This window comes from Anguilla anguilla, chromosome 7 (genome assembly GCF_013347855.1).
Source record: "Anguilla anguilla isolate fAngAng1 chromosome 7, fAngAng1.pri, whole genome shotgun sequence".
NCBI classification, from domain to species: domain Eukaryota; kingdom Metazoa; phylum Chordata; class Actinopteri; order Anguilliformes; family Anguillidae; genus Anguilla; species Anguilla anguilla.
Genome location: NC_049207.1, coordinates 38,768,217 through 38,795,100, shown reverse-complemented (window position 1 = coordinate 38,795,100; position 26,884 = coordinate 38,768,217). Strand labels below are relative to the sequence as shown.

The following is a 26,884-nucleotide window of genomic DNA, read 5'->3' as shown; positions in this document are numbered from 1 at the left end:
TGGCTGCACCCATGTTAGTTACATTCCTAAAAATGTAATTGTTTTATCTGTTGTGTAGCTGTTTTTTTTTTTTTTTTAAACAATTGAGCCCCTCCATGACACGATTGATAAATTGTGAAACATCAGAATCCCAAAATAAAACACTATTGAGCCCAATATCGCTGTCATGTACTGCCCTGCAAATGCAGATTTGTAGCAGGTTCCTGTGGTCCACAAGGGCACTTTCTCCTTTACTGAAGGTAATCTCTCTACTGCTGTAGCTACACTCCATAATATTTGAAAAACATATACAACATTGACTCCATAACATTTTCAAACACAAGAAACCGTAAATGTGTAAGTACAGTAACTATGGACATTCATTTCCACAATTTTATTATAAAAGTATAAATCAAACCTCTTCAACAGTCTGTCTGAATATGTACAGAGAAAAAAGATACTGGCACACATGTTGGAAACGCCTACCAGAGCAGGCACAATCAGTTTAGCTAAAAACAAGCAAAGTTGGATGTCTTGAATGTGGCAGCCTGTTGCAGTTCTGTGAAAAAAACTGGGTAATTTCCTTTTTTTTTGTATTTCTTCTGAAATGAAAGCAACGGTAAACTTGGCCAAATACCTCTAGCTGGCAGCTAGATGGCGTACCTATACGGGACATTTTGGGAAAGCTGAATTGTACATGTAGGCCTGTCTCAGCAACACTGCAATGTCCTCTGTGAGGGCTAAGATTCTCCAATATTTCTTAAGTCAGACAACAACTGCTTTTCCCACTGCTTTTTGTCCTTATGTCCTTATCCTAACGTCAGCATCTGCTGCAACAGGCTTAGGCAGATCACTGGTGCCAGATCAAAAAAAAAAAAAAAGAAAAAAAAAAGGCTGTTGAGAAATGAGAACTGGAGTACCTTGCAAAATAAAATCCTCCCTTCTGGAGTGATGCTGTAGGCAATATTGCTGGCTGGTGCTGGCATGGTTGTGACTTTCATTCAACGCGTAGCGTGCATTACTACACTGCACGTAAGTGCTGTACCCAGAGCCTCTGGCGGATGTAGCGATTTTATACTGACGACAGGAACGCACTTTGCTGTACATTCGTAACTAATTTTAATTTCAAATGTACTGAAATAACAAAATACACAAAAGTGCGCTGTTTAGCATATTCTGCTCAACACATTTGTAAAGATCCCATTTAATATATCTAAAAGAAATAAACTGTAAATTTGGTGTTATATTTTCTCTCCAATGTCTTTACATCCTAGCATAAAAATGACTATCCTGGCTATAAGATCAGGAAATAACAGATCAGAACTTGAGGCACCATTATGTTTTTGAATTTGAGAGAAAGTGACAGATATACTTGAGACCAAGTCAGTCTTTGGTATACAATATTTGCACTGTTTGACAGGCTACTTTTAATGCATCAATGTGCATTTTTGCAGTGCAGAGAATGACAGTCAACGTACCACATACGTAAAGGGGCAGTTGACCGAAAAATGAAAGTGTATTTCCACTTATCCATCCAGATAGTTTCACTGAGATTTGATGAGTTTTCTGGATGCAGCTCACCTTGATACAATGGACGTCTATATACCCATATTTTTGTGGTGCTCAATGCAATGAAAAGTTAGATTCAGAAAAACTTGACTGCAACACGTATTTCCAAATACGCTATGGTTACGGAATATCCATAGAGCTTATATTGGAGGTAGGAAAAAGTGCGCCTCAACCAGCAAAATGAAGAGGAGTGCTGGGCCGAAATATACATAAACTGATCAAACAACTCATAAACATGAGTGAGGTAGCACATCCAAAAATTATGAAAACAAATACAGATTCCTTTATTATTAGGCACACATTAGAATAACGCTGATGCGTTTCGGCATTACTGCCTTCATCAGAGCATCTAGTAAAAATGAGTACGAGGTCAGTTTATATAACAAAAGGAACAGGTGTTGAAAAGTGTGCTCACAACTGTTCCTTTTGTTATATGAACTGACCTCGTACTCATCTTTACTAGATGCTCTGATGAAGGCAGTAATGCCAAAACGCATCAGCGTTATTCTAATGTGTGCCTAATAATAAATAGTTAAAAGTAAGGAATTTGTATTTGTTTTCATTATTTTTGGATATGCTACCTCACTCATGTTTATGATTTGTTTGATCTATAGAGCTTAATATGTGCACAGCTTTGAGAACTACTACTTCTAATGAAGTCTTGTGCAGGTGGACTAGAATTCCACCAACGTCATGTCACCACCACTCAAGTTTCATACTAGTCCGCCTGCACGAGACTTTGCTCGGATAGACACAGTTGACGTACTTCCTTATAAGAAGTAGTACTGCATGAAACCGTGCACAAATTAAGCTCTGTGGATGTTTGTGAGTGACCGTGGCATCATATTTGGAAATAAACATTGCTGTTGAGTTTTTCCAAATGTAAATTTTCAGCGCATTGAGCTCAAATCTCAACAAAAATATCCGGATGAATAGATAGTTCTCTGGGTAAGTGGAAACATACTTTCATTTAATTTCTGGGTGAACTGTCCCTTTAATAGTTTCACCAGACATTTTTTAGTAGGCAGACAATCATTTAATGTTAAGACCTGCGATCTTCAAGATAATGCAAGTCTTTTACAGCTATAACACAGTTATTGTAATAACTTACATTATTCAATAGATTTAAAAACTATTTTCACAAATACAGCTCTAAAATGTAATGTCACAGACAAAATAAGTACAATAAACCAAAATCCTAACAGGAAATTAAAGCAAAGCATGCTATTGGAAAAAATATTTTTCCAGTGCTTATAAAACACAAAAGTCGGGTAAATCTTTGCCATCAGCTTCATCATCTTCGTGATGGCTTTAAGCAGAACGTTGATCTAAGACTATCAAGAGCGTCTTAGAGCACCGCCTGCCATCTTCGAAACACACCGACTTACTCTTCCTTGAATCGAACACACAATTCAATTTTTAAGACATTCTTGTACAATATACTCCATTTCTAGAAGGAAATCGCTGAAACGCATTTAAAAAAAAGTTCGATTCTTAAAAAATAAATCTCAGAAGTTTTCCTGTTTCCCATAATTGCAGGCTGGATGTACCTGTGCGTCTTAAACTAAATGGCCATCTTCCCTGGATTCAATATAGACAGATAAAGTTTGTGCCCTTTCAGGTGAGAGTGTTCCAAGTTGGATTCTTTGTAAGATGATCCTCACCCCAGTAGCTTTGCCATTGAGATGAAAAGACGATACAATGTATGTATTCCTGTGAAAGGTGCTAGGTCCAGGTATGGGGAAGGTCTATGGAAAGGAAGATGATGTGCACCCTCGATGTGTCGTTCCCGGGACATAGGGGTATTATACCGCCCCTTGTAGCAATGAACTGCACTCATGGCCCTGGACCTGCGCTGGGGGGCCACAAAGGGCCCCCAAAACACTGAGACTGTCAGACCTGCTGTCTCCCTCCACCTTAATCATGTCCTTCACAGTCATCATCTGAAAGAAGGATGGGCCTGAGAGAGAGAGAGAGAGAGAGAGAGAGAGAGAGAGAGAGAGAGAATTAGATTATTATTTCTGACTATTATTGCGGTCACTCTTCCTGTGAAAAATTATAAAACGGTATTCTTTCTTATTGGAGTCTAGCCAAAGAAAGTTGCCCCATTGTCACAAACCATGTGTACTGACAGCAAAGGACAAGTAACACTGTAACACACAAATAAGTAGGGGAATGAAGTTCTGTCTCAAAACCCTTTAAACCATTTGAATGTTGCCCTAAGATTTTTGTTTTGAATATTTATTTTAAAAGCAGGCATTGTACTGGTGTCTAAAGGATTAGCATCTTTCAAATAACTAATGAATTGGTAATTGGACAAGTTGTCTCAACACTTACACTGGGTAAGCCCAGGTTTTGATAAATGCGATCTCAATGTCCTGAACAGAAAATGAATTTTATTATTATTATTATTATTAATAATAATAATAATAATAATAATAATAAAAATAATAATAATAATAATAATAATAACTATTTGTATAGCACCTTTCATACAGACTGGAGCTCAAAGGGCTTAACAGGAAAAATAAAAACAAAAGGCAAAAAAAAAGTACAGCAATCATAATCAGTTATACACAAGAGGCAATATACTGGCTTCATCAGAGTACTTAATGGAAATTCTATTGCATTAGAAATTCATTAGATGTACTGCCTGCACATGCTTTAAAAGAATAGCAAAACTGTAAATTGATCTTTTAATGAAACAACAAACCACGCTGGTTTGAAGAAGAGACCGAATAAAACAGAACTGAACAGAAACTGAACTGAACAGAAAGTTCAGGTATCTCCCTTTCAATGAACTGAACAGAAAGTTCAGGTATCTCCCTTTCAGTGACGTTTTCAGCAAGCTACCCACAACACGAAAGAGAACGTCATGCTGACTGGAGGGCGTTCAAAGTGGAAGTGCCTTCGTGAACGGACCATTACATCGTTCTCTCGTTTGAGGAAATGCTACGTTGTCGGTTTCCTCTCCGTAGCCTGGATTCAGTCACGCCCATCCCGGGGGAAACCCTTGTGCCGTCTCATGTCAGAACGACATGAAAACCACCGAGGTCGACTGCGACCGGGACCACGAATGCGACCGCAGCCAGGCCTCAGTCACTCTCTTCTGGATTTTAGGGGATGCCCCGAAACAAAAGGGCCCGCAATGGACCGCTAATGGGGGCTTTAGGGGTCATCTAAATGCAAATTGGTTGCGGACTGCAGGTTTCTGCAAAAATACTTGGGATGTGACATCATCACAGTGAACGTAGCCTTTGGAGTACATACTGGAAGTGAATTTCCCATTCATTTACTCATTACATTACATTACAGGCATTTAGCAGACGCTCTTATCCAGAGCGACTTACACAACTTTTTTTACATAGCATTTTACATTGTATCCATTTATACAGCTGGATATATACTGAAGCAATTTCGGTTAAGTACCTTGCTCAAGGGTCAACGGCAGTGTCCTACCCGGGAATCGAACCTGCGACCTTTCGGTTACAAGCCCAGTTCCTTACCCACTGTGCTACACTCCGCTACTCCATTGACGTTTCAGAAAAGCCTTATATAAAGAGTTGTAAACCTGGAACCAAGCCAACCAACTACCAGATGAATCGCTCACTGATTGACAGTCTTGTTTTGTTACGTAGATATGTCCAGAATAAATATGGGGGGGGGGGGAGGCTTCCTTTTCGGGAAAGGAAGCAGTCATGCAGTGCCATTGATTTCAGGTTCGTATAAAGTGCTCTGGGACGTACGCTAGAACAGCTCATTGTATAGCAATGCCTTTACCTTGAGGGGTCGTCGTGGCGATGCTGCCATCACACAGCCACTGTTTCCCATTCTGAATGTCATAAGCCTCAGGGTGAGAGGAATAAAGAAAAAATCAATCATAAATCCGAGAAATCAGCACTAAAATACTCGTTTACAAATGGAAAATGAAGCTGCAAATTCCTGTGGCCATAAGAAGGAAGAAGGGCTTGGGCAGTCCGACACAGCAGAATTAAAAAATGCACATCAAGTTCTGTCAGAAAGGAAATGCTAATAAAAGAAACATGTTTTGAACTTAAACATCAAAGCCATTTCAGGTCATTTACAAGCAGGTCACACACGCAAATTAGGGACAGGGGGGGTTCACTGAGTGCTTCTTCAAAGCTTGTTTCTGGTGAATGGGCCTGGAACTTTACTCAGGGTCGCAAGAAGTGACTAGAACTTTCAAGGTGACTGTGTCGTGGGGTACTCACCATGTTCAACGGGGTGACCCCCGTGACAACTCCTTCATCTTCACTGTCACGCTGAAGCTTACAGCTGTCCCTCTGAGAGGCTGCACCAGACAGATGTAGTGGAGGGCAGAGGGAGAGAAACAGAGAGCCAGAGGGAAGTATGGTAGAGACACAAATAAACAGAATGGGAGAAATGAAGGACAGAGAGCAAGAAAAGTGGGAGATGGAGAAACCGATCACAAAACGGATACTTCTGCACCTAAATTGTGAGTCATTATTAGTCACATATACTCGTTTTATCAATGGGGGCTAATCATTCAAGTAGGGATTTTCCCTCAAGGAACTGGCCAACCGGAGCAGTTGATCGCATTGACAGAGCTGATGCCTTTCATCTCAAACGGACTTTCATTTGAAAAATCTGTCATGTAACCTCTGACATCTGTCATGTAAAAAAGGGGAATTCTGCCCAAAACAAAATTAGCATTTTTTAAAACTGCTTTTCTAACCCATGGTACATGATCTGCTAATGTATTTTGGAGTGTATTATCTGGTCAAAAGAACTGACGGCCTCTTAGTGGCTTACATATAGGTACAACTGAAGCAATACATACTGTATATTTACCCATATTTCTGAAAGAGATTTTTTAGCTTAGCACCTGAAACAGCAGTGAACTGCAACTGTTACACTTCTAGAGGAGACAATCAAAATTGCGATGCAGTCGCATTGGCCAACCCGTATATGAATGTAATGCCAACCCGTATATGACTACGTTAGCTGCAGTTACCAAAAAGGGAGGCAGGAATAGGCATTCATCCTATGTACAATGCCACAGCCAGAAGGTTTATATTATTTTCAGTCCTCATTCACACAACATTAAGATATACAGTGAGTCTTCAAGGAACATTCAACCTTACTTACAATACATTGTATTCACATGGAATCAGAATGAGCAGCCAGCCATTTTTCTGATTATGGCCTCTTCAAAACAGGAATACCAAGGGCATAGGTACACCATTTATTTTTCCATAAAAAGTGAGTTTTTCATTTTCCAACTTAGTGAGACCTCTCAGCCATTCACCAATAGACATTTGTGATATATGTTGAAATATTAAATAAATTATTCTTACATTCTTCTGAGAGCAGCTGGTGATAGTCTGTCACAATGTATGAGACACGATTGTTATTGGAGTCCATTGTATATGATTTATAGTTGTTAGCTTTCATTTACACGTTTAATCCATAATCCGTGATACAATTTGAGATGATAAAAAAATAAGTAAAATACTTAATTATTTGCTTTACGCTGTGACTGACAGTACATAATAATAATCCTGGCAGACAATCCCACCATTATGGCAGCGTTGCTCTAAAATTGTTGAAACAAGTGGCCTTGCAACCTCAAGGGTACAGGGTTGATTCCCTGGTGGAGCACTGCGACTGTACCCTTGAGTAAGACACCTGAACTGCTTCAGTAAAACTCCAGTAAATATAAGTGTAAATGGATAGCATTTACACAAATGTAGGCTGGGCAAGTTACCCTGGACAGGAGCCTGCTAAATAAGTCAAATGCAAAGTGTACACTTCTTGACTACTGAAGCTCAACCAGTCTTGGAATGTGAAAAACACAGCTGCCAAGGGCCTGATTATCAGTTCAATAACATTGACTAGAAATAGCAACATGCTAAGGGGAACATGACTGCAGAGCATGACTGCAGATTGTTTTTTTCTTGTCCTGTTCACATCATTCAGTTTATGCATTCCATTCCATTACATTACAGGTATTTAGCAGACGCTCTTATCCAGAGCGACTTACACAACGTTTTACACAGCATTTACATTGTATCCATTTATACAGCTAGATATATACTGAAGCATTGCAGGTTATGGGTACAAAAGCAGTGCACCTGATAATGAAACCCATGACCTTTAGACCACAAGACCAACTCCTTACCTACTATACTACACTGCCATACACTCTGATGCAGTTATTCTGAACTTGGTACTTTGCTTCAACCTCCTGATGCCTTTCATTTAGAGCTCTGAAATGAATTACAAGAGCTCCCCCTGTATGTCATAAAGGCAAACCAAGCAAAACAGGCTGTATACATTAAATACAGCTGCTTTTCTGCTTTTCAGAGTTCAGCCAGTGTTACAGAAAATAGTTACAAATACAGAGCAATTAACATTGTACCCAATAAAATCAATTAAATTCAATTTGCTGTACGCAATCACATGTATGTTGCTCGATGCAAATGCTCCAAGACATTTCCTAATGTGAAGAGTGTAGAATAAAAATGAAATGGCTGATAACCTACCACTTTTGCTCTGCACCATGCAAGACAATTCTATTCTAGGAAACTGCTACTTTACACAGCTTTCTGTGGTGACTAGTGGGCTGGTGATGTAATTTGACTGATAGCTCTTTCACTCACCATGCATCATGCCAACGACACCTCCAGCCCCACCCCCATTGGTTCCATGGGAAAAATAGTCAGTTCCATAACTGTTGTAGGTGGAAAAATTCTGGTAGAAGGACAAACCTGCAAGGACAGACATCATGGTTTTAGAGGTATTGCATAATAAGCCAATATTTAGTCCCTTAAATGTATTTGAGACTATTCACAAAAATGTTTGGTTTAACAAGCTAAGTGTTTACCAATCAGGCCAGTATGGGCAATTGACTTATTGTGTGCCCTTCATATCAATGGAATTATGGGCACAGTATACGGCTACAGAAATTTGACTGGTAACACTGGTGATTGATGACTGATAATAACACTAGGGACTGATTAAGTCCAAGCATACCTCCTCCAGTGCCAGGACCTCCTTCTGCTGAAGGACCAGCCCCACCTCCTCTGTACATGCCCCCGCCCCCTCCTGTTCCAGGGTGGCCAAAGTCCTGAAAGTTGGGAAGGGTCTTCTGCCTCTTCCTCTGTACCTCCTCTTTGTCTGAAGAAGAACATGTAGCAGTGTCAGTGGCGCTAGGGCAGTCAGAAGTGGGTGGGTTAGTGGTCATTGAGGGTGGAGGGAGGAAATTACAGAGAGCAGCCAAGCATGGGTGATTGTTAGGGCAGGGGATGTGGGATAGGGCAAGGGTGGGGCTTACCGATAATCTGTGGGTGGTAGGTGAAGGGTTTTGGTTCACTGGTCTCGTTGTCTGACTTTCTCTTGAGTTGCACAAAGACAGAGGTGGGCTTCTGAAGTTGAAGATCTTGGTATTTGGGGGTCTTGAAAACGATGGCAAACTACATGGAACAAAAAGACAACGTCATTTCGGGGCACAGCAAGCTGTTTCAAAGCATGTACACACTGTCTAATCTGTACAGCCTGTGTGAAGTGGCAGAATTTCCAGAATAAATCTGACTAGAAACAAGTCTGACTAGAAATATAGGATAGCCACAATCCAGAACTTCAGCCTGTTGTGCGAATAAGAATGCTTGTACATTACGAACACATTTTCTTGAAACAAACTTCCCCATTCCATTCATACAACGGCACTTTGACTCTAATGATATATTCTACCATGGCCAAAAGTATGTGGACACCTGACAGCCAACACCTCATCCAAAATTATGGGCATTAACATGGATGTAATATAGTTGGTCTCCCCTTTGCTGATGTAACAACCTCCACACTTCTGCGTAGGCTTTATACTAGATGTTGAAGCATTGCTGCAGGGATTTCCTTCTATTCAACCAGAAGAGCATTAGTGAGGTCGGGCACTGATGGGGCGATTAGGCCTGGCTCGCAGTTGGCTTTCCAATTGATCCCAAAGGTGTTTGATGGATTTGAGGTCAGGGCTCTGTGCAAGCCAGTGAAGTTCTTCCTTACTGTTCTTGATAAAAACTATTTCTATATGGACCTCATTGTGTGCCTGGGAGCATGCTGAAACAGGAAAGGGCATTCCCCAAACTGTTGGGGAAGCACAGGATTGTCTAGAATGTGATTGTATGCTGTATGCTGTAGCATAAAGACTTGCCTTCACTGGAACTAAGGGGCTTTTTCAAAACCTTAAAAAACAGCCCCAGACCAAGGAGTGCCCAGGTACTTTTGGTCATATCTCTTGCAAGAATGAAATAGTTTGTGATGGATGGACACTCTCATTAGCACTTTGCACTGTAATGGCAAAATAATGTTGCTGCAATGTTACACTGTACAAATGTCGCTGACCTGCCGGTGGACATCTGTTGGCGAAAAGTCACCAAATGCCTCCCACGTCCGCCCGGACTCATCTTCTTTGTAGAAACGCACCTGAATGTCGTCTATTGGGGATGAAGAAACGACACCAAAGGGGACAACCTTCATGAGCACTCAACTCATCTAATTGAATGTGGACTATTGATGCGCTAACTGAACATCCATTTCAACTAACAGTCTAAAAAGGTCTTCCTGCTCAATTCATGGCTACAGTTTCTTTCAGTTTTCAAGAGCGGTTTTAATTTGAAAAAGCATGGCCACCAGTGGTGCTGAGCAGGTCATTGGATGTTGTGACTATCTTCTAAAAAATAAACAAAACACCCAAGGGAAACCTTTGTTGGCTAAATGGCTTTAAGTCATCAAGGGTCCAAGGTATCAAATGAGCCTCAAACCACCGGGCTGCTGCCAGATATGCAGTAGATACTACAGGCATTGTTTCTCCTGAATATTTTTTACATTGAGTTCAACAGGAAAACTCATCAGGAGAAACAATGCTTGTAGTATCTAGTCCCACCCCCCAATTCCCATAGAGATCCATTCAAATGCAAGGAGTTTTTGTATCGCTTGTAGGACAACCTGAAAATAAGATATCCAGACTCTGATGATGTTGATAAGTCACAGACATCAGGAAGTCATGGAATGCAAATGATATGCAACCAAATACAAAATATGACTCTTATATTTGACATTATGTTAATTTGTCTACTGTATCAGTGAAGTTCCCTATTTATAGCTTTTCCCCAAACAGTTCACTGCAGCAAAAGTAAACAAGCAAATGGTGGCACAGGAGGTCATATGAGTGCATTTGTTTAATTCTTGCTAATTTTCTGACCAATTTGTTGTTAAGATCATTAAAAGCTTAATATTTTGTCGTTTTGGGCTTGGCCCATTTTATTTGCCCAGGAGTGTGTGTATATATATATATATATATATATATATATATATATATATACACACACACACACAGAACAGGTCAAAAGTATTAGGCCATGTGTGGTTTAAAAAAAAAACAAAAAACTTTAGGTTTACATTACTGCCCATCAACTGCACTCTTCTGAGTGTGTACTGAACACTGCACCAGGAAATGTTAAGCTTCGTTACAATTTCTCGCTGGGAATATTCTTGCCACGATATGTTTATTTGGCTCTGTACATCTAAGCCTAACTCCCCCTTCTTTGTCTAGCACTTCCTTACTATCTCGTTACTTAGCAAGCCAGTGTAGTCATTTCATTATTTCTTTTATTTTCCAATCATATTTTTTAACACAATATTTGCTGCGTGTTATGATTTGTGAAGATGATTGTATTTTAAAGATCACATTAAACATAAATAAGAGCAGACTCTCTATCTTGTCAACATATGATTTGACAGCAAGTTAGCTATTTAGCCAGACCAAGCACCTTTCAACCTTTCAGGTTCGTGGTACTGTAGGGGAATTCCCCTGTGCAAAAACTTCCCTTACTATGAGTACACGTCACTCTGTCGCTAGTCCAAGCACTCAAGGAGTACACAACTATTGCCCTCAGACAGATATTTGTGCACATAGGTGTGTTTATGTGTGTGTGTGTGTGCGCGTTTGTGTCTGTTTCTGTGTGTCTCTGTTAGCATGCATGTGTTTTAGCATATTTGTGTGTGATGAGAACAACGTTTCCCTGCAATATTGGTTGACTTTCACACCAAGAGATGCTGGCTCACATTTTTTTTGGCAGGCTCTTGCCATCTTTTCTTAGAGTGACTACCGACTTCTTCCTTATTCTTGACAAGCAAACAATGCTCTCGATCATTGCTCACGAAGTAGGAGGACCACAGTGGCTTCTCCCAGCAGCCTCAATCCTTGATCTAACACCGGTATTTCAATAGCAGCGCTTCTATGGTTGTTTCAGGCCATCACCGCAGGTTACCACCTGGCCGGCCAGACAACAACCCAGTCAGACAACTGAACTGCCACACTTTGCAGTCAACCTAACAGTCACCGACCCACTGCAACCAATCAGTGTGCTTGGACTACATTTCTAATGAGCAGCATGGATGAAGCTCTTGGGAAGGCAGGACAGTCGGTATCCTTATTTCTCCTACCTTTCTGGACCTTGTCACAGAGGAGGTAGACCTCCTCACCCCCCGTGACGCATCCTGCAGTCCGGTCCATCCTCACGATCTTCAGGTTGGAGGCGTTGGGGGCCTCTGTAGCAGAAAAGAAGAGAGAATAAAGGGGCAGGAGAAGCATTCATTTCCCATAGTGTTCAAAGCACATCTATTAATCACTCACATTAATGCTTACGGGGCGGCAGTGTAGCACAGTGGGTAAGGAACTGGGCTTGTGACCGAAAGGTCATAGGTTCAATTCCTGGATAGGCCCTTGCCGTTGTACCCTTGAGCAAGGTACTGAACCTGCATTGCTTCAGTATATATCCAGCTGTATAAATGGATACAATATAAAAAATGCTATGTAAATGTTTTGTAAGTCGCTCTGGATAAGAGCGTCTGCTAAATGCCTGTAATGTAATGCTGGTTAGCAAACCAGTGGCAGAAGTATCTTGATATACCAGTAACTACTTAATATCAATTCAGTGGGATGGTCCACTTGGGCGATATTGAAGTATTGAAGTCTGTACATATTCAGAATCTTTTATTTTGGTTCATGGTTACCACAGCTTATTTGCACTAGCACATTAGTGTTGATGTACATATTCGCTGGAATGAGTGTGTTGTTAGTCAGGCACTATTGGTCATATAAATCAGGCGAAAGCACTTGTGTCCCCTTCATAAGCCACTCTGGATAAGAGTGTGCACTAAATGGATGAAAGGTTAGATAATTTAAAGTGATGTAACCGCGAACAAGATGTGCCGTCGGGTGTGGGGGAAGGGGTTGGTGTTAGGGCAAAATAGCCCAGTTTCACTGTTGTGTGGGACTTCAGGGGTGAGGAAATTACACACGGAGGCGTTTCTCTGAGTCGAGTCAGGGAAGTGAAACCGCGGACAGGAACCTACGCAATGTTTGCTTTCCTGCCTTTTACGCACAGCCAGCCACCAGCTGTATTGTTTTCAATAATTACAGCTTCAGCACGGCACAGATAACTAGTATCATGACAGTGAGGTTCACTGGCCTCTTTCATCTACTTCATGTTGCGTTTAACCAAATTCTAATTTTTTTTTAAATTGAGAAAAAGATGGGCCAGAAGTGAACTGCAGGAGACAGTAAGGACCTATTACTTCTTTCTGTGGATTATTTAGGAGATCTCAGATGCCCACTGATATAAAATATTTGGGGGTGCCAACACTGCTTGCTGCCTTCATTAGGGTGTAGATTTGAGGGATACAGATTTGAGATTTGCACGGATCAGGGGGTGCTCATACCTTTTGCTGTGGCATGTGGGGTATAGGTTTAGGGTGGATATATAGCACACAGATCCACCGTAGTCACAGGTGAGGTGTAGAATTGAGGGTGTAGATTCAGAACAGCATAAAGTGCTGTCATGGATCAGCTGTAAATTTGAGGCTATGCATTTTGGGGGGTAGATTTGGGGTTTAGATACGGGTTTAAAATGTAGGCGCGTTCCATGCTCACTGCTGTCGTAGATGGGGTCAGAGATGATGGGATCCAGCCGTCGGGTGAAGGCCCCATCACTGTCGGGCAGGAAGGCCGTGAACATGAGGTGAACCACACTGAGATCCATCGCCTTAGAGTGGGTCAGAGCTGCATTGGCAATCAAATCCCTCTGGTGGTCTGTGAAGCAACACGCACAAGTTAGAATTATGAATGCGTAAGACTACACTCATTTACACTTATGTTTACAGGCAAATGCATACACACACGCAGACATGCAAGCGCGCTTCCGCACCTGTGATTTCTCTCGGTAGGCGAGCCTCTCCTTGCAGCATGTCGATTTCGGGGTGGATGGACAAGCCGTGGTTGTAGCCCATGCGAAAGGCCTCGATCATTCGCTCCTCCAGAGTCTTGCTCACGTTCTTCCTTGTTACGTGGAGGATTCCCAAATTTGGGAAACTGGAGTGTTTTAACACAGCAGCAGTCAGTCGAGCAGTTTTGAACCAAAAATAAATGTGTATGATTGTGTATGACACTGAAACTACATGAATCTGGCCCACCCCCCGATCCAGCACGCTTGCGAGGTGATCACCTGATGCTGGCATCTTTGGCCTGGAGGTCGATGATGCAGACGCCTTTCTCACACTGCTTACCCACAAGGCTGTGGGCGTGGAGGTGGACGTCCTTTGTGGAGGTGACCAGCTGTACCACTATGCGTGCCGGACCCTGGTAGTTACACACCTGGCACAGGGTAGGCATGCTGTTAAAGCATTCTCCTGGCATTACACCACTCTTAGCTCATTACATCACTCAAATACACTTCACTATGCCAACGATCTGCATATTGGTAACAATAAGAATACAGCAGTGAGCTTCCCTGTTACTTTTTGAGAAGGCAAAATAAAATCTCAAAAAAATGTATTTGGATAATTTGCTCTCATTTCATTTCCGAGATGTAAAAGTCTTTCAGAAAGTAAACTTTGTATTCTGATAGAACCTTCCTTGACCAACTGGCCTCAATATTGTTAAACCCTTTAAATAAATAAATGAAGTGAAGCATTATGTGACTGATGCTAGACGCCCCTGGAGACTGCCATGCTGTTTATGCTATGAACAGCTGTTGCCCTCATATGTAGCCAGTGCATCCAAGGTTGATGTAGACAATATGTGCAGTTACAGCCAACAGCAGCTGACATTTAAGCCATCAAAAACGGTAAAACGTCTTTCCAGCTGCTAATATGCTTATAATCACACAGAAATCAAAGTGCTTTTCAAGACACACTTTTTCCCCTACATGGCCAATCAATACAGATGTATCAGCTTTGTTTCCCTGATATTACGAGATTTCGCCAACATGAACTTGCAAAGCAGGGCCAATGGGTGAACTGCAGTTCAAATCTCTTCATGGTCATTTATCTGCAAGCAGTTTAACAGTTTTACAGTTTGTGTAACCTCCAGTTCAATACACTCTGGTATTTGATTCTGCTCTACACCGATTTCCATTGTTTGGCTAAACTGATCAGGCAGCTCTAGGTGACCAATCACATCACTGGCTCTGCATGTATGTGTGCTCATTCATTCAATTTAGAATTTGTTATGGGAAGGAATATTGCTTAAATTGAGATTTTAAAAAAGTACTTAACAAAGAACACACAGACCCCAGGAAGACTAGCTGATTGTTATTGCATCAGCAAATGGGGATCCTTATAAAAAAAATAAACAAACAGGCAAAAGGTAGATTGAGAGCACCACATTAGGCATCCCTCAACATGTTTACCAGTTTAGAATGCAATGCCTGTGCAGATGTTGTAATATTTGGTAAATCTGAGCCACCATTTTCTCGTTGACCATATCTGCACGTAGGTTTCAGTTGGGTCTGGTGGTTTCTGGTTTCAGTTCAGTTTCACATTGAGGAGAAATTCAGGAGAAACAACACTCAAGTGAGGGAAATTCTTACGTGAACATGATACACTCTCCAATTTGTTTGCAATCGCAGCTTACTAACAACCCAAACAACAGAAATAAAGCGAATTGTGGCACAGCACAGAAATCTCAGACTTTGTTTTCACAACATCACTGCTGCAAGTGAAATTTAATGACCGAAAATGAAACTGGAATCGCATCAAAATGCATCCTTTTGCTTCATTTATCACGGGTTGCTACGTATGCCTTTGTCAAAATGCCTGCTGATTGTAAAGACACCCAAAAATGTTTTTTTTTTTCTTCACATTTTCTGGTTATTCTAAGGCTTTCCATCTTCATAACTGTTTGACAGTGATACTGCACCAAAAACTGGAATCATAACTACGGTGATTCATTCCTGTAGCAGTGAAGTAGGCCTACATGATTTTTTGCTTTTGTAGTTATTCTCACATGGTTTAAAAGGATACTTTCACTTGGACTAAATGAATCATTGTATGCATCGGCACCAAAAAAAAGAGAGAAAAAACCCCAGTTATTGTACTCATGTAATATCAAAGTATGCGGGAGATTTTTTTTTCCACTAACTAAATACAAGTAACGGAAATTATAAATCGATTGTCCGATGTTTAGTTGAGAAAGACATTTCAGTTGAGGAAAAAATAAACTTTAAGTGCAGCAAATGCAAACTCTCCTATGCTCATTGTTCATTTGAAAAAAAGACAACTGCCTCAAAAGCTCAATTAAGAAACAACCGGGACCACTGCCACACTGTACCGTACTGAAATTAATTAATTATATGCAATGGATACGGCTTTCGTGTGTCTCATTTTACACGTTTTGTCAACTACTGAATGTACTGTATTACATGCACACATAATCAATGTAATTAATGTGTTTTTTCTTCATGTTTCAACATTTGTGTGCGCGTTTGGGTGTGTAATGTGCATATGTGTATGCCACTCTATTGAAAGGGCTGTGGCATCTCTGAGTGGATGCCCAAGGAGTCTCTGGTCCCCTAAAGAGGACTTACTGGAAAGCACATATAAAATTCGCAGAAACTGTGACTAAGACTGTATGCCTATAAGGTCAACAATGTTTATTAGGTTTGGGAGATACAGAATAAGAAAACAGCTACAATCTACAGAGTGGAATAAACGGAAATCCCCCGATTTACCAAAGTCACTGTGCTTTTACAAAAAGCTGGTTAATTTCTTGTAGTGCGAATTCGAGTGAGCGTGAGTCACCTGCTTGTCACTGTGGTCTGTTGGCTTGCAATCGACAGCCTCTACGTCCCCAGTTGATGAGCAACATTCTGATTGGCACCCGAAATGTTTTGGCTGTGCTTTCACATCAATAAAACCTCAAGCCACTGTTAGAACGTTATACAGAAGGTTAGCCTGGCCTGATCGCAAAACTAGTGCTGTATTATGTGTGAATAGGTCTACTGTATTTTAATGTGCTCAGCCTGCGGCGAACTATAATTGGCTTGAGACACGACGGCTTTTAAAGACAATGTTCAGGAAACAATTTCAAAATGTTCTTTAAAATTTCCAAGCTTACCAATTCGACAGGCAGACAATGGAGATTCAAAAAACCTTAGGTTTGTTTAGGTTCTCATCAAAAGCAAACACCATTACCAACAGAATATTTCACTGCAATCCTTTGAATATTATAGCAAAAAGATGCTAAACCAATTCGAATGCACCGTTTCCATTTGACCTGTTTTTAACGTGTCACTTAAGAAGAAAAAAGGACCAACTCAGTTACAGACGAGGGTCGACGCCCTGCGGCAAACCTGAATACTGTCTTCCACAGGTCTGCATGTGAGAGGGAGGGCCTTTGCCACTTCCTGTTTGCTGAGTCGGTGGCACAGCATTGGGAAATGGCGGTTGCTTTAGTGAAGGGTTCAAGGAAACCAGCACCTTTAATAGCCTTTCAAAGCTGACTCCAGATATGAGGACTCAATCTCCCATGGAGCATTTCTTTTTCCTACAACTGCACATACACCAGGCTGTACATTTCCTTTTTATTTTTTGGTCAAGGATTATAATTCAAAGTACCAAAATGTAGGCCTGGGTACATACGGAAGAGGATTAGGGCCACGTGCAATTTTTTTTGAGTTCTGACTTTAAAGTCAGAACTCAGAATTCTGACTTTATTCTCAGAATTCTGACTTTAATCTCAGAATTCTGACTTTAAAGTCAGAACTCAAAAAAACATTTTCACATGTGACCCTAATCCTCTTCCGTAGGTACAAGATGTGTCAGAGCAAAAGGATTCTTCTGTTCCTGTGTAAGTGTAAATGCTCTATAAATACTCTATAAATTCATATTAACGAAAAAAGCCAGACCTGTTTGTTGTCCCATAATATTATTTGGATATAATATTAAATGGAATGAAATCATGAAAGAATAAAAATATAAAAAAATGTCAAGTATTAAAAAAACATTCACGTTGCCTTAACAGAGACTCTGCAGTTTTGGTTTCATGTCATAGCAGAAGCATACTTCTTAGGCTGCTGGCAGTTTTGGTTTGCTTTCAGCATACGAGTGCTGTGACTGTGGTTGATAGTACCATCCCCCTTGTCTGCACCCCAGCTGGTCGACCCACCTTCACTTGCGGGTAGGATTTCCTGTTCTTCTTGCTGTATGCCCCTGGGAGCCCACCATGGGATGGGCCCTCGCAGCCATAGCGAAACCGGAACCCCCTCTGGAAGAAACCCCATTCTCGATTATCGAACGTTATTACATCACCGTTCAGTTTATTTGGCAAACAAAAACAACCGCAAGTAATGCAAACACATAGGAGTGCACAGTGTTTCTGGGCAGATGGCTAAAGCCAATCAGTGAGAAGTCAGTGGTGTGGAGCACAGCTGCACAGAAATAGGGCACAGTGATAGTTTATGCATGACAACATGAGCATAATAGAGAACAGGTACCTGTTTGGGCTGCTCTGTTATTTCGAGGTAAGGCCCATCAGCTGTAATTGAGAAATAAACAATGAATTAGTTTACAAAATAGTCAACCACAAAAGCACCATCTTATAATAAACATAATTTTTCAATGGGTACATCAAACTCATTATTTCCAATCTTCCTCCGCAGATGAAACAAATGCATTCCAACACGCTCACATGCAAGCCAGTGACTATTCAACACTTCAGGCCACACAGTACACAAGAGCTTACTTTAATCGGATGCGTGTCCGATACTAAGGACAACTAGAAGAACTGCTGCAGTGGTAAACAGAGGAACTCTGGGTAGTTTAAGGCATTCTACACTTTCAAAACTCATAACGTGTTATTTTAACACATCTCTATCTCTACAGAAGGACCACACATTTTGTGTTACTTTCAACACAGTCTGTGTTAAAAGGTCTACCTCTGTAACACATAAATTGCATATATGTAACACAAAAGTAGTAACTTTGGCACAAAATGTGTTGAAAGTAACACAAAAGCAGTAGCACAAAAAGTGTGTTGGACATTAAAGACATCTTTTTCAAGAATCTACCCATGTCAGGGTAAGATCAGCTTAAGATGAGCTTTACAGGACCACAATTACTAATCACCATCATAAATGCATTATATCAAACATTTGAGGGAGCTACTAGCACATTTGTCGCTGTGCTTTGCACGTTCAGCATTGCTTGGTTTGCAGAGAACTGGATTTCAGAGAGAAATTCCCTGTCTGACAACAATGGAACTTCCTACAGCCTGTAGCCTTCAACGACAAAGCTTAGGTCATGTGGAAGTTCCTGAAACACAACTTAATATAAACAATTTTGTACTGTGCACAAAATGTATTTGTGCTTTGCAGTGTCTCTATTCTGAATGTATACAGTACTGTGAAAAAGTATTTGCGCCCTTCCTGATTGCCTCTGTTATTGCACATCAGTCACACTGAATGGGTTCGCAGCTTTAGACAAAATGTAATATTAGACATAGGGAACCTGAGTAAACACAAAACACATTTTAAAAATTATTATTACTATTTCGATGAAAACAGTTATCAAACACCCGTATCACCCATGTGAAAAAGTAATTGCCCCCTTAAACTAACTGGTTGCACCACCTTAAGCTGCAATAACTGTAACTTTATTGGGTTCAGTCAGGACTTTGGACCAAAGATGAAACTATTCAGTGTGATAAATGTGCAATAATAGAGGAAACTACGAAGGGGCAAATACTTTCACAGCCGTGTGTACTGTATTTTAGCAAGTAAAAGACTTATTCCAAGTTCGGTTGTCCCTTACTCATCACAAAAGTCAACATCTGCAGCATTCAACACAACACTCAGATAAGCTGTGTCTTGATTTAAAACATATTGAACTCTTTAGCCACAACCACCAAAGATAAATTTGGAGAAAAAACGGTTAAGCCTTTGAACAAAAGAACACCTTGCCTACTGTTAAGCATGGGGTTGATCTACTATGCTCTGGGGTTGTGTGGCAGCCAGTGGCGCAGGGATTGTTGTACAGGTGGAAGGATGAATGATTTCAACTAAATATCAACAAATCCTAAGTGCTAATATCCCAGAGTCAATGAATGAATTGAAGGTGAAAAGAGATTGGGTATTTTACCAACACAATGATCCAAAACCCACCTGAAAATGTTATATAACTCTGATCACGTCTTTTTAAAATGCATACGTAATGAGACAAGTTTTAAACGTAGGACTGAAAAAAAGGATATCATGTCAAATACGCTATGGGCCCATAAATGTGAATCATTACAGTTAGTAATAACTTCCCTCATTATTTAATGGCTGGAAAAAAGTGTAAACTTCATTCAATACACATGACCTTGCCAATGTCTGCTGCCCTCAGGTACAAAGTTTTCTTTTTTTTGTTGCTGAAGAAGGGGGAAGTCTGTCTGGGTCCTGTGGCATCACCAAACACCTTTTGCTTTTTTTGAACAACTTTTTATTCATTTTTAAGCCATGTGAAACAGCCAAAGGGTAAAGGTTATGAGGTGGGATTCCCTGAACAAAAAGAACATGACAAGGTACACAGTACCTGACAAATTGTTTCATATGGTAGAAGTGGCGATGTCCAAGCGTAACCCTTATTGCGGACATAAGACCCACCATTTTTATTGAAAAGCGCACTCTCTCCAACCCTTCTGGTATGTAGAAGTCAATCTTGCCAATAAGACATGACTCTCTTTGTTAAGTCAAATTGGAGTTGGGGGACACCTCCAAAAAAGACCTGGGTACGCTGGCGTATACACACAATATGGGAAAGTACTTCTGTAACACACTTACAAAAAGACATTCCCAGAACAGCTCAACGTTTAAATCAGTCTAACTTCAGCTGAGAACTCCAGAGACGGAAGGGCGGAGCACAGTTTAAGATGCAGCAATTAAGGCAAACAAGGACAGAGTCCTTAAATCTTGGTGCATCATGAAATAAATCATCAAGGTCTCAACATTTCTACACGACGGGTAGGGAAACCAAATGTTTGGTTTGCACTTTGATAAATGATTGTCATGCCAAATGGGGGGGGGGTGCATTCCAAAAGTTCTAGTCACTTGCTTTCATATATCTAACTAATTGGCGATGATAAACCAATAAGATCAGAAGACAATTGACTCATATTATCGATTGTATAGAAGGTACCCCAGATCATGAATCGAACTAGTTTTTCTAGGGCTTCTGCTTTTGAAGGGCAAGTAACCTGACAAGTTTGGTCAAGCCATATAAGGTCCTCAACTAAAAGGTTGAAAAAATTATTTTCAAAATTAAACAAGCTAGGGCTCAATTTAAGACACTGTATATTTCTAAATCAATCACTATGTTGCTCCATATACATCTTCAACAAACCATACTCAATTAATTAAATAATCTGTGAGGAAGTAAAAGCAGAATCATATTTTAATAACAGAGAACCTGTCAGATAAAGCATGTTTCAAAGACTTTTAATACCAAAATATTTTAATACCTTAATATATAAATATATCCTTTTAACTTACACAGGGTTCTTAAGTTTCTTTAGGATAAAGACTTTTGATAAAAGCATCTGCCAAATAAAATATAATGTAACTGGCAGGTCACCTTTTTCCACATCAAATGTAGTTTATTTATTGATTTGTGCAACTAGAAAGAACAATATGAGAACAGATGAATGAATAAAAAATACTCAATTGGATACAAAATTAAGCATAGTTACTTGTTTCAGCTGCCAGTTAAAGGGCTTATATAGATGACTAAGAATATATCCATTGGACAGATAATAAATCTTACCATGTTTATTTCAAACTAATTTTTAAATAACACTTGGGCTGTTCAATAAAATGATCATTGATTATTAATATCTTAAAATTAACTGAACAAAAATACACTGTAATTATCTTGGAAAAACTAAAAAAAGGCTATTTTTTCTGCTTAATAAACAAACATATTTGAAAATGTACAGAATTTCATGCTAGAAAAGACAACTATCGCTGCATAACAGATTGCTATACTCTACAATGACGCAAAAAGATACTTTTTTCATATTTCTTAGTTATCAGTTGTAAAGCAGTTCACCATATGTCACACAAACACAGAAAGCATGCTTTCATTTGCTGTATATCTACAGTACATAAAGTTTGAAGCAACAGGCTGAGAGGTACAGTACCAATTGTGATGTACTGATTATACAGGCTTGGTCCTGATTCATGTATTTACAGAAATATGACACGAATATACAGGAGCTCTTCTCTGAAGTTCAAAGACTGCAAGAGGTACTTACCAATCTTCAGTGAACCATTTGGATGAGACACAGGTGAGAAATTCAGATTGTCCATTCCCATCCAGTGAAGAGCGTCCATGTCTAAGAACTGCATGAGTGGTGGACAGAGGAGTAACAATGCTTCATTTAAGGTCAAGCACAATGTGGCCAGTCTACCTTGGTTTACAATTTTGGCACCATACCTCTAATTACATTCTACCTGAGGTGTTCAGCCAAGTCCTTCTTCCTGGAGCAAAGCTCTACTTTCTGTGAGTGTTGCATAACCCAGTCTTGAGCAAACAATGGATGGCAGTTGGCTGTTTTCTTATTAAAATAAAAAACGCTTGGTTCACAAACAATGCACGATGATGAACACGGGTGACTATGACTACAGGGTAAGACTTTGGCTGAAACTCTGAGACACTGGGGTACTGAGCACCTTTAACCCTCATCTGTGAATCATGACAGAGTACCACAGAAGAAGAGCTTTATTAGAGGAGGGGGAAAAGAGCACATAAGATGTTAAACAAACACAGTTTAGAGGTGCTCTAAACGTGCGGAAACGAGGGTCTGAGTAGAGCTCCCATTAAAGGAGTTCCTGTTCCAACTTCCCACTAATTCCGAAATACTGGAATTAGGTTTTCACCTGAACAGCCTACATTCTGATGCCCCAAATCATTGCCAATGACTGAAGTAAAGACATGTAATGCCAGAGTTCCACAAGTACAGTGTTATTATTATTATTATTATTATCATCATTATTTTTTATTATTATGATTGATTTAACTATTTCATACACAGTAATTCCACACTGCCCAACTATTTCCTCAAGACTATGCAGCACAACCCTGTTCCCAAATTCACCTGTGTTATGTGCATGTAAGTGCTTCATGTGCATTACATCACAACTCTCACGAGCAGTACAGTTATAAAGTTGAATATATTTTCTTTTATTGTTAATATTAGCAGCAACGTTGGTGTTTGTCCATAATTTATAACTAGGTACTCCCCGGAACACAATGCTCCCTCAAAACTGCTGAAATATCTATTACCTTGTCTCCATTGCAACAAGTTTGCAGAACTTTAAGCTGTTGGTCCGCACCGATACTGTCCCTACATTGACAATGGTTAAAGTAACAGCCCAACCAACTTGCACTATTTTCCCAAAATGCATATGTCGTGAACAGTACATTTTACAGAACTTTGTAGAGACAGCATTAATACTTACTGATCCTTGGGCAGGAAGGTAGGGATCCTGCTCATTCATAGCGTCTGCATCAAAAGGTGAAAACCAGTCAAATCAATGTCCATTTCTTTGACATAGCACATATCTGTTGGAAATGCTCAGGTTTGTGCATAAAAAACCAAATACCTGCTGAAGCAAGCCAGGCTAAGAACTTTAAGGATCCAACCACCATCTTTCTAAGTGGGCTTCAAACCTGTAATGTCCTGGTAATAAAAGCCCAGTTCTCTAATGCAGGGGTTCCCAAATGCCATGGGGCCACAAAAATGCTTCAGGTGGTCCTAAGCAAAATAGCTCCCCTTTAAAGAAATGTATATTATATAGAAATACATGTATATAAAAAATATGTTCCCCTTTAAAAAATATTTTGTTTATATTTGCATATTTCATTAATTACATGTTCATAAACATACAACTGTAATTCCATTTAATTTTATTTATTATTGTGTCTATTATTTAAGTATGTTTGATATAGACTAGATACTGTAATACACTAACAAAAACATCTCATTTTGGACGAGCTTGTATGCACTAGTGTGTTAAACAATTATTGCACTGCAGCCTGTGTTTAGTAACGGGCAAATGTATTGAAGATTACACATATTATTAAGGTGAGCATGTGGTGGTATGAGCATGACATAACCAGCGGCAATGATTTCAGGGGGCCTTAATTTGAAAAAGTTTGGGAACTGATGTGGGAGCTGAAAACGCACAAACAGAACAGGCTACTAGGTAAGCTAATATTTATCGCAAAGTAGCTTACTGTAATTTAATTTCAAAGTTCAATAAAACAGCATGTTCGTGCAATTGTGCTGTCCACTCTGTACAAAGTTATAGTCTGTTACTACTACATGTACTTTAGTCAAGGAATACATTTATAGCTACAACAAACAGTCGTCTGGAAGATTTAAATCAGGTTATTAGATTTAAATCATTGAACGCTTCCGTAGTGTCTAATAGTTTATGAGGATACCTGCTCTAGCACTTGGCTTGACAATTCGCACATCACTTGTTGGAAATTGCAGGAGGCGCTGGTTATTGTCATCGCACGTTCTACAATTTAAGAAGTGTAATTTCAAAGCTCAAAGTAACTGGCACACAATGTACTGTATCACACCAACGCGACCCAATTCTGAACGTCAAGATGTTAAACAGAAGTCAGTTTCATATTCGAAGGCAATAGGCGCTTTCCCAGTCACTTACACGTCCCGTCATCAGCAACTGAGTACAAGACATTAGCACATGTATATTAATAAGCCGAGCTGGTGTCCGTGATTTATTATAAACAGTAGCCTACGTCTCCACGAGGTAATGGAATGAACCCTGTTCACTGAACGCTAACATATTTATTAACTTGCTATAGCGATTCATTAACAATTTCCGCGGGAAATCTAGTATCATGTACAATATCGATAACAATTTGAAAAAACAATACAAACACAGAGTGCATATGATAAAATAATTACCACAACATTGCGCTAATGCAGCCGTGCAAACTCATCTGACAAAACAGGACTTGGGTTGGGGATAATAACACCGGTGATCAGACGAGAAAAGCGTAAAATAAATCTTTACCCATTTGTTCAAAAACAGATTGACAGAGTAAAAGCTTACGTTTTCCGAATCTGACAGCGTCCAGGTTTGCGTTCATAGGAATGCCTCGATACCGAACGGAGAGAGAGAGACCTGGAAATTATCGTACCATGTGTTGTTCTAAAGCAACCACCACAAACTTTCTGTGTTTGTTAGATAGGGGCCGACTTGCCTGTCGCTACAGCTAAGATGACGATCATAGGACTTCCTTACGGGAAATTCCCTGTGACGTAAGGTTGCAGCCTTTCGTGTTTGCTGTCCTCTGGCGGCTACAATACTGAAAGTAGCAATTGCATTTCGTCGTTCCTCACCGAGTATTTAACAAAAATCAATATATTAGCATCTAGCATCATTATTGTATGTTTCTGAAGTAAGAGCCACACGAGCAGATTGCAGCTAAATACAAGTTTATGGATACAATGGACACAAATTATGAATCCTGCAAGCGTGTCTGATTTTGCCATTCTACTTTAAATTAGACATAATTAATTCGTTCAACAGTCAGTGAAATGCACTGGGTTTCAAATTCTGCAAGAAAATGAATAACATTAAAAGATGGCTAATGCAAATAAACTGGAGACAGTACAGTTATCCAAGTAATAAAATCTGTCTTTGATTTGCATTGATAAAATTTAAAAAGTTAATTATTGTTTAGTAACAAGGATTTATTTTTCATTATTTCTTCATTAACATTTACAGTATTCTTAATCCTTCATTGTCCTTCTTTTTATGAGGTTTGGTCCTGCATTTGTTTAAACCAGGAGAGGGCAATCTACGGTTGATTATTACAGCATCAGGAATGTTGACCTTACATGTACCAACTCCTAAAAACAAAAGAAACTACTGGAGAAATTCTTAATTTGCACCTATAACTTGTCCATAAATATAATAATTATATACAAAATTAAACAATCAAAATTTCATTAAAATATAATTTACAGCCAAGAAATGCAGTTGTGTTGCACAGACATGTCGGTTATCACAAGATGAGGTTTAGCCTCAAGCATCACTGCTTGCAGCTGATTTTGTTTTTTAAGTTACTTTAAAGTGTTTAAATTGAACTAATCTGAGTGAAACTAATTGGTAAGATTAGACTTTTTCAGGTATTTATCCTCTCATGTAAACCATAGGCTTCAAATCCACCCATCCTTCTCTGCATGTCTTTTTAACTGTGACTGAGTCACCTGTTTGGTCATTGTGGACAACACAATATGGGGAGGGCAAGAGTAAGAAATCTGATGAGGAGAAAGACAGATCAATGTCCAAACTTGACCAAGTAGAAAACCAAAGGAACACAAAGTGAGGAGAGGACCAGCGCTCGAGTGCCAGTTGGACATGAACTGGTAGATGCAGTTCTGCAATGTCATCAAAAGGCTGTGTTTCGAGTCAAAATGTATGTACAGTAAAGTCTGCACAGTGCCCTCCAGAAGTATTGGAACGGTAAAAAGAACTACGGAACCAAAGTAGACACTCACTGCTCATGCAAAAGGAAACGCAAGCGACAGTGTTAGTCATCCCTTAACTTACTTTTACAAAGTTGAAAGAAAAAAAACTGTCAACAGCTGTTTCTGTAAAATATATATGAACGGAAATACCATGAAATAAAAGCTGGTTGTCTGTTTTCATCTTCTGATCTCAAAACCAAATTCCTTAGTTATATAGAAAAAATGATACATTTTACTGTACTCTTCCCATACTTTTGGAGGGCACTTTATAACTTTACATGCATAAAGCAGTGACCCACAACTTGTGATACTTTTACATGGGCACTGCATGTACTCCAAACTTTGAGACGGGGGGGGCATGATGCAGGAAAAGACTTTCTCTTAGGACTGACAGCAGAATCTGCAGAGGGATTCACAAGCAGGAGTAGGTAAGGAAGGCAGTGAATCCTAAATACTGGCAGAAGCACA

At 39.8% G+C, this 26,884-nt stretch overlaps 1 protein-coding gene across 1 annotated transcript; it reads right to left on the bottom strand.

Moving 5' to 3' along the window:
• Window positions 1-341: 341 nt before the first annotated feature.
• On the bottom strand, window positions 342-25,185 carry LOC118232502 (nuclear factor NF-kappa-B p105 subunit-like). The gene is made up of 16 exons (XM_035427550.1): window positions 24,993-25,185; window positions 23,364-23,407; window positions 22,157-22,244; window positions 18,363-18,403; window positions 18,035-18,133; window positions 14,094-14,242; window positions 13,797-13,960; window positions 13,523-13,681; window positions 12,034-12,138; window positions 9,931-10,022; window positions 8,867-9,005; window positions 8,566-8,709; window positions 8,193-8,300; window positions 5,781-5,860; window positions 5,329-5,395; window positions 342-3,508 (listed from the first exon to the last, which is right to left on the bottom strand). Exons 1-16 carry the CDS (start codon window positions 25,027-25,029, stop codon window positions 3,354-3,356), a joined length of 1,671 nt encoding a protein of 556 aa, XP_035283441.1. The 5' UTR covers window positions 25,030-25,185; the 3' UTR covers window positions 342-3,353.
• Between the last annotated feature and the right edge of the window lie 1,699 nt (window positions 25,186-26,884).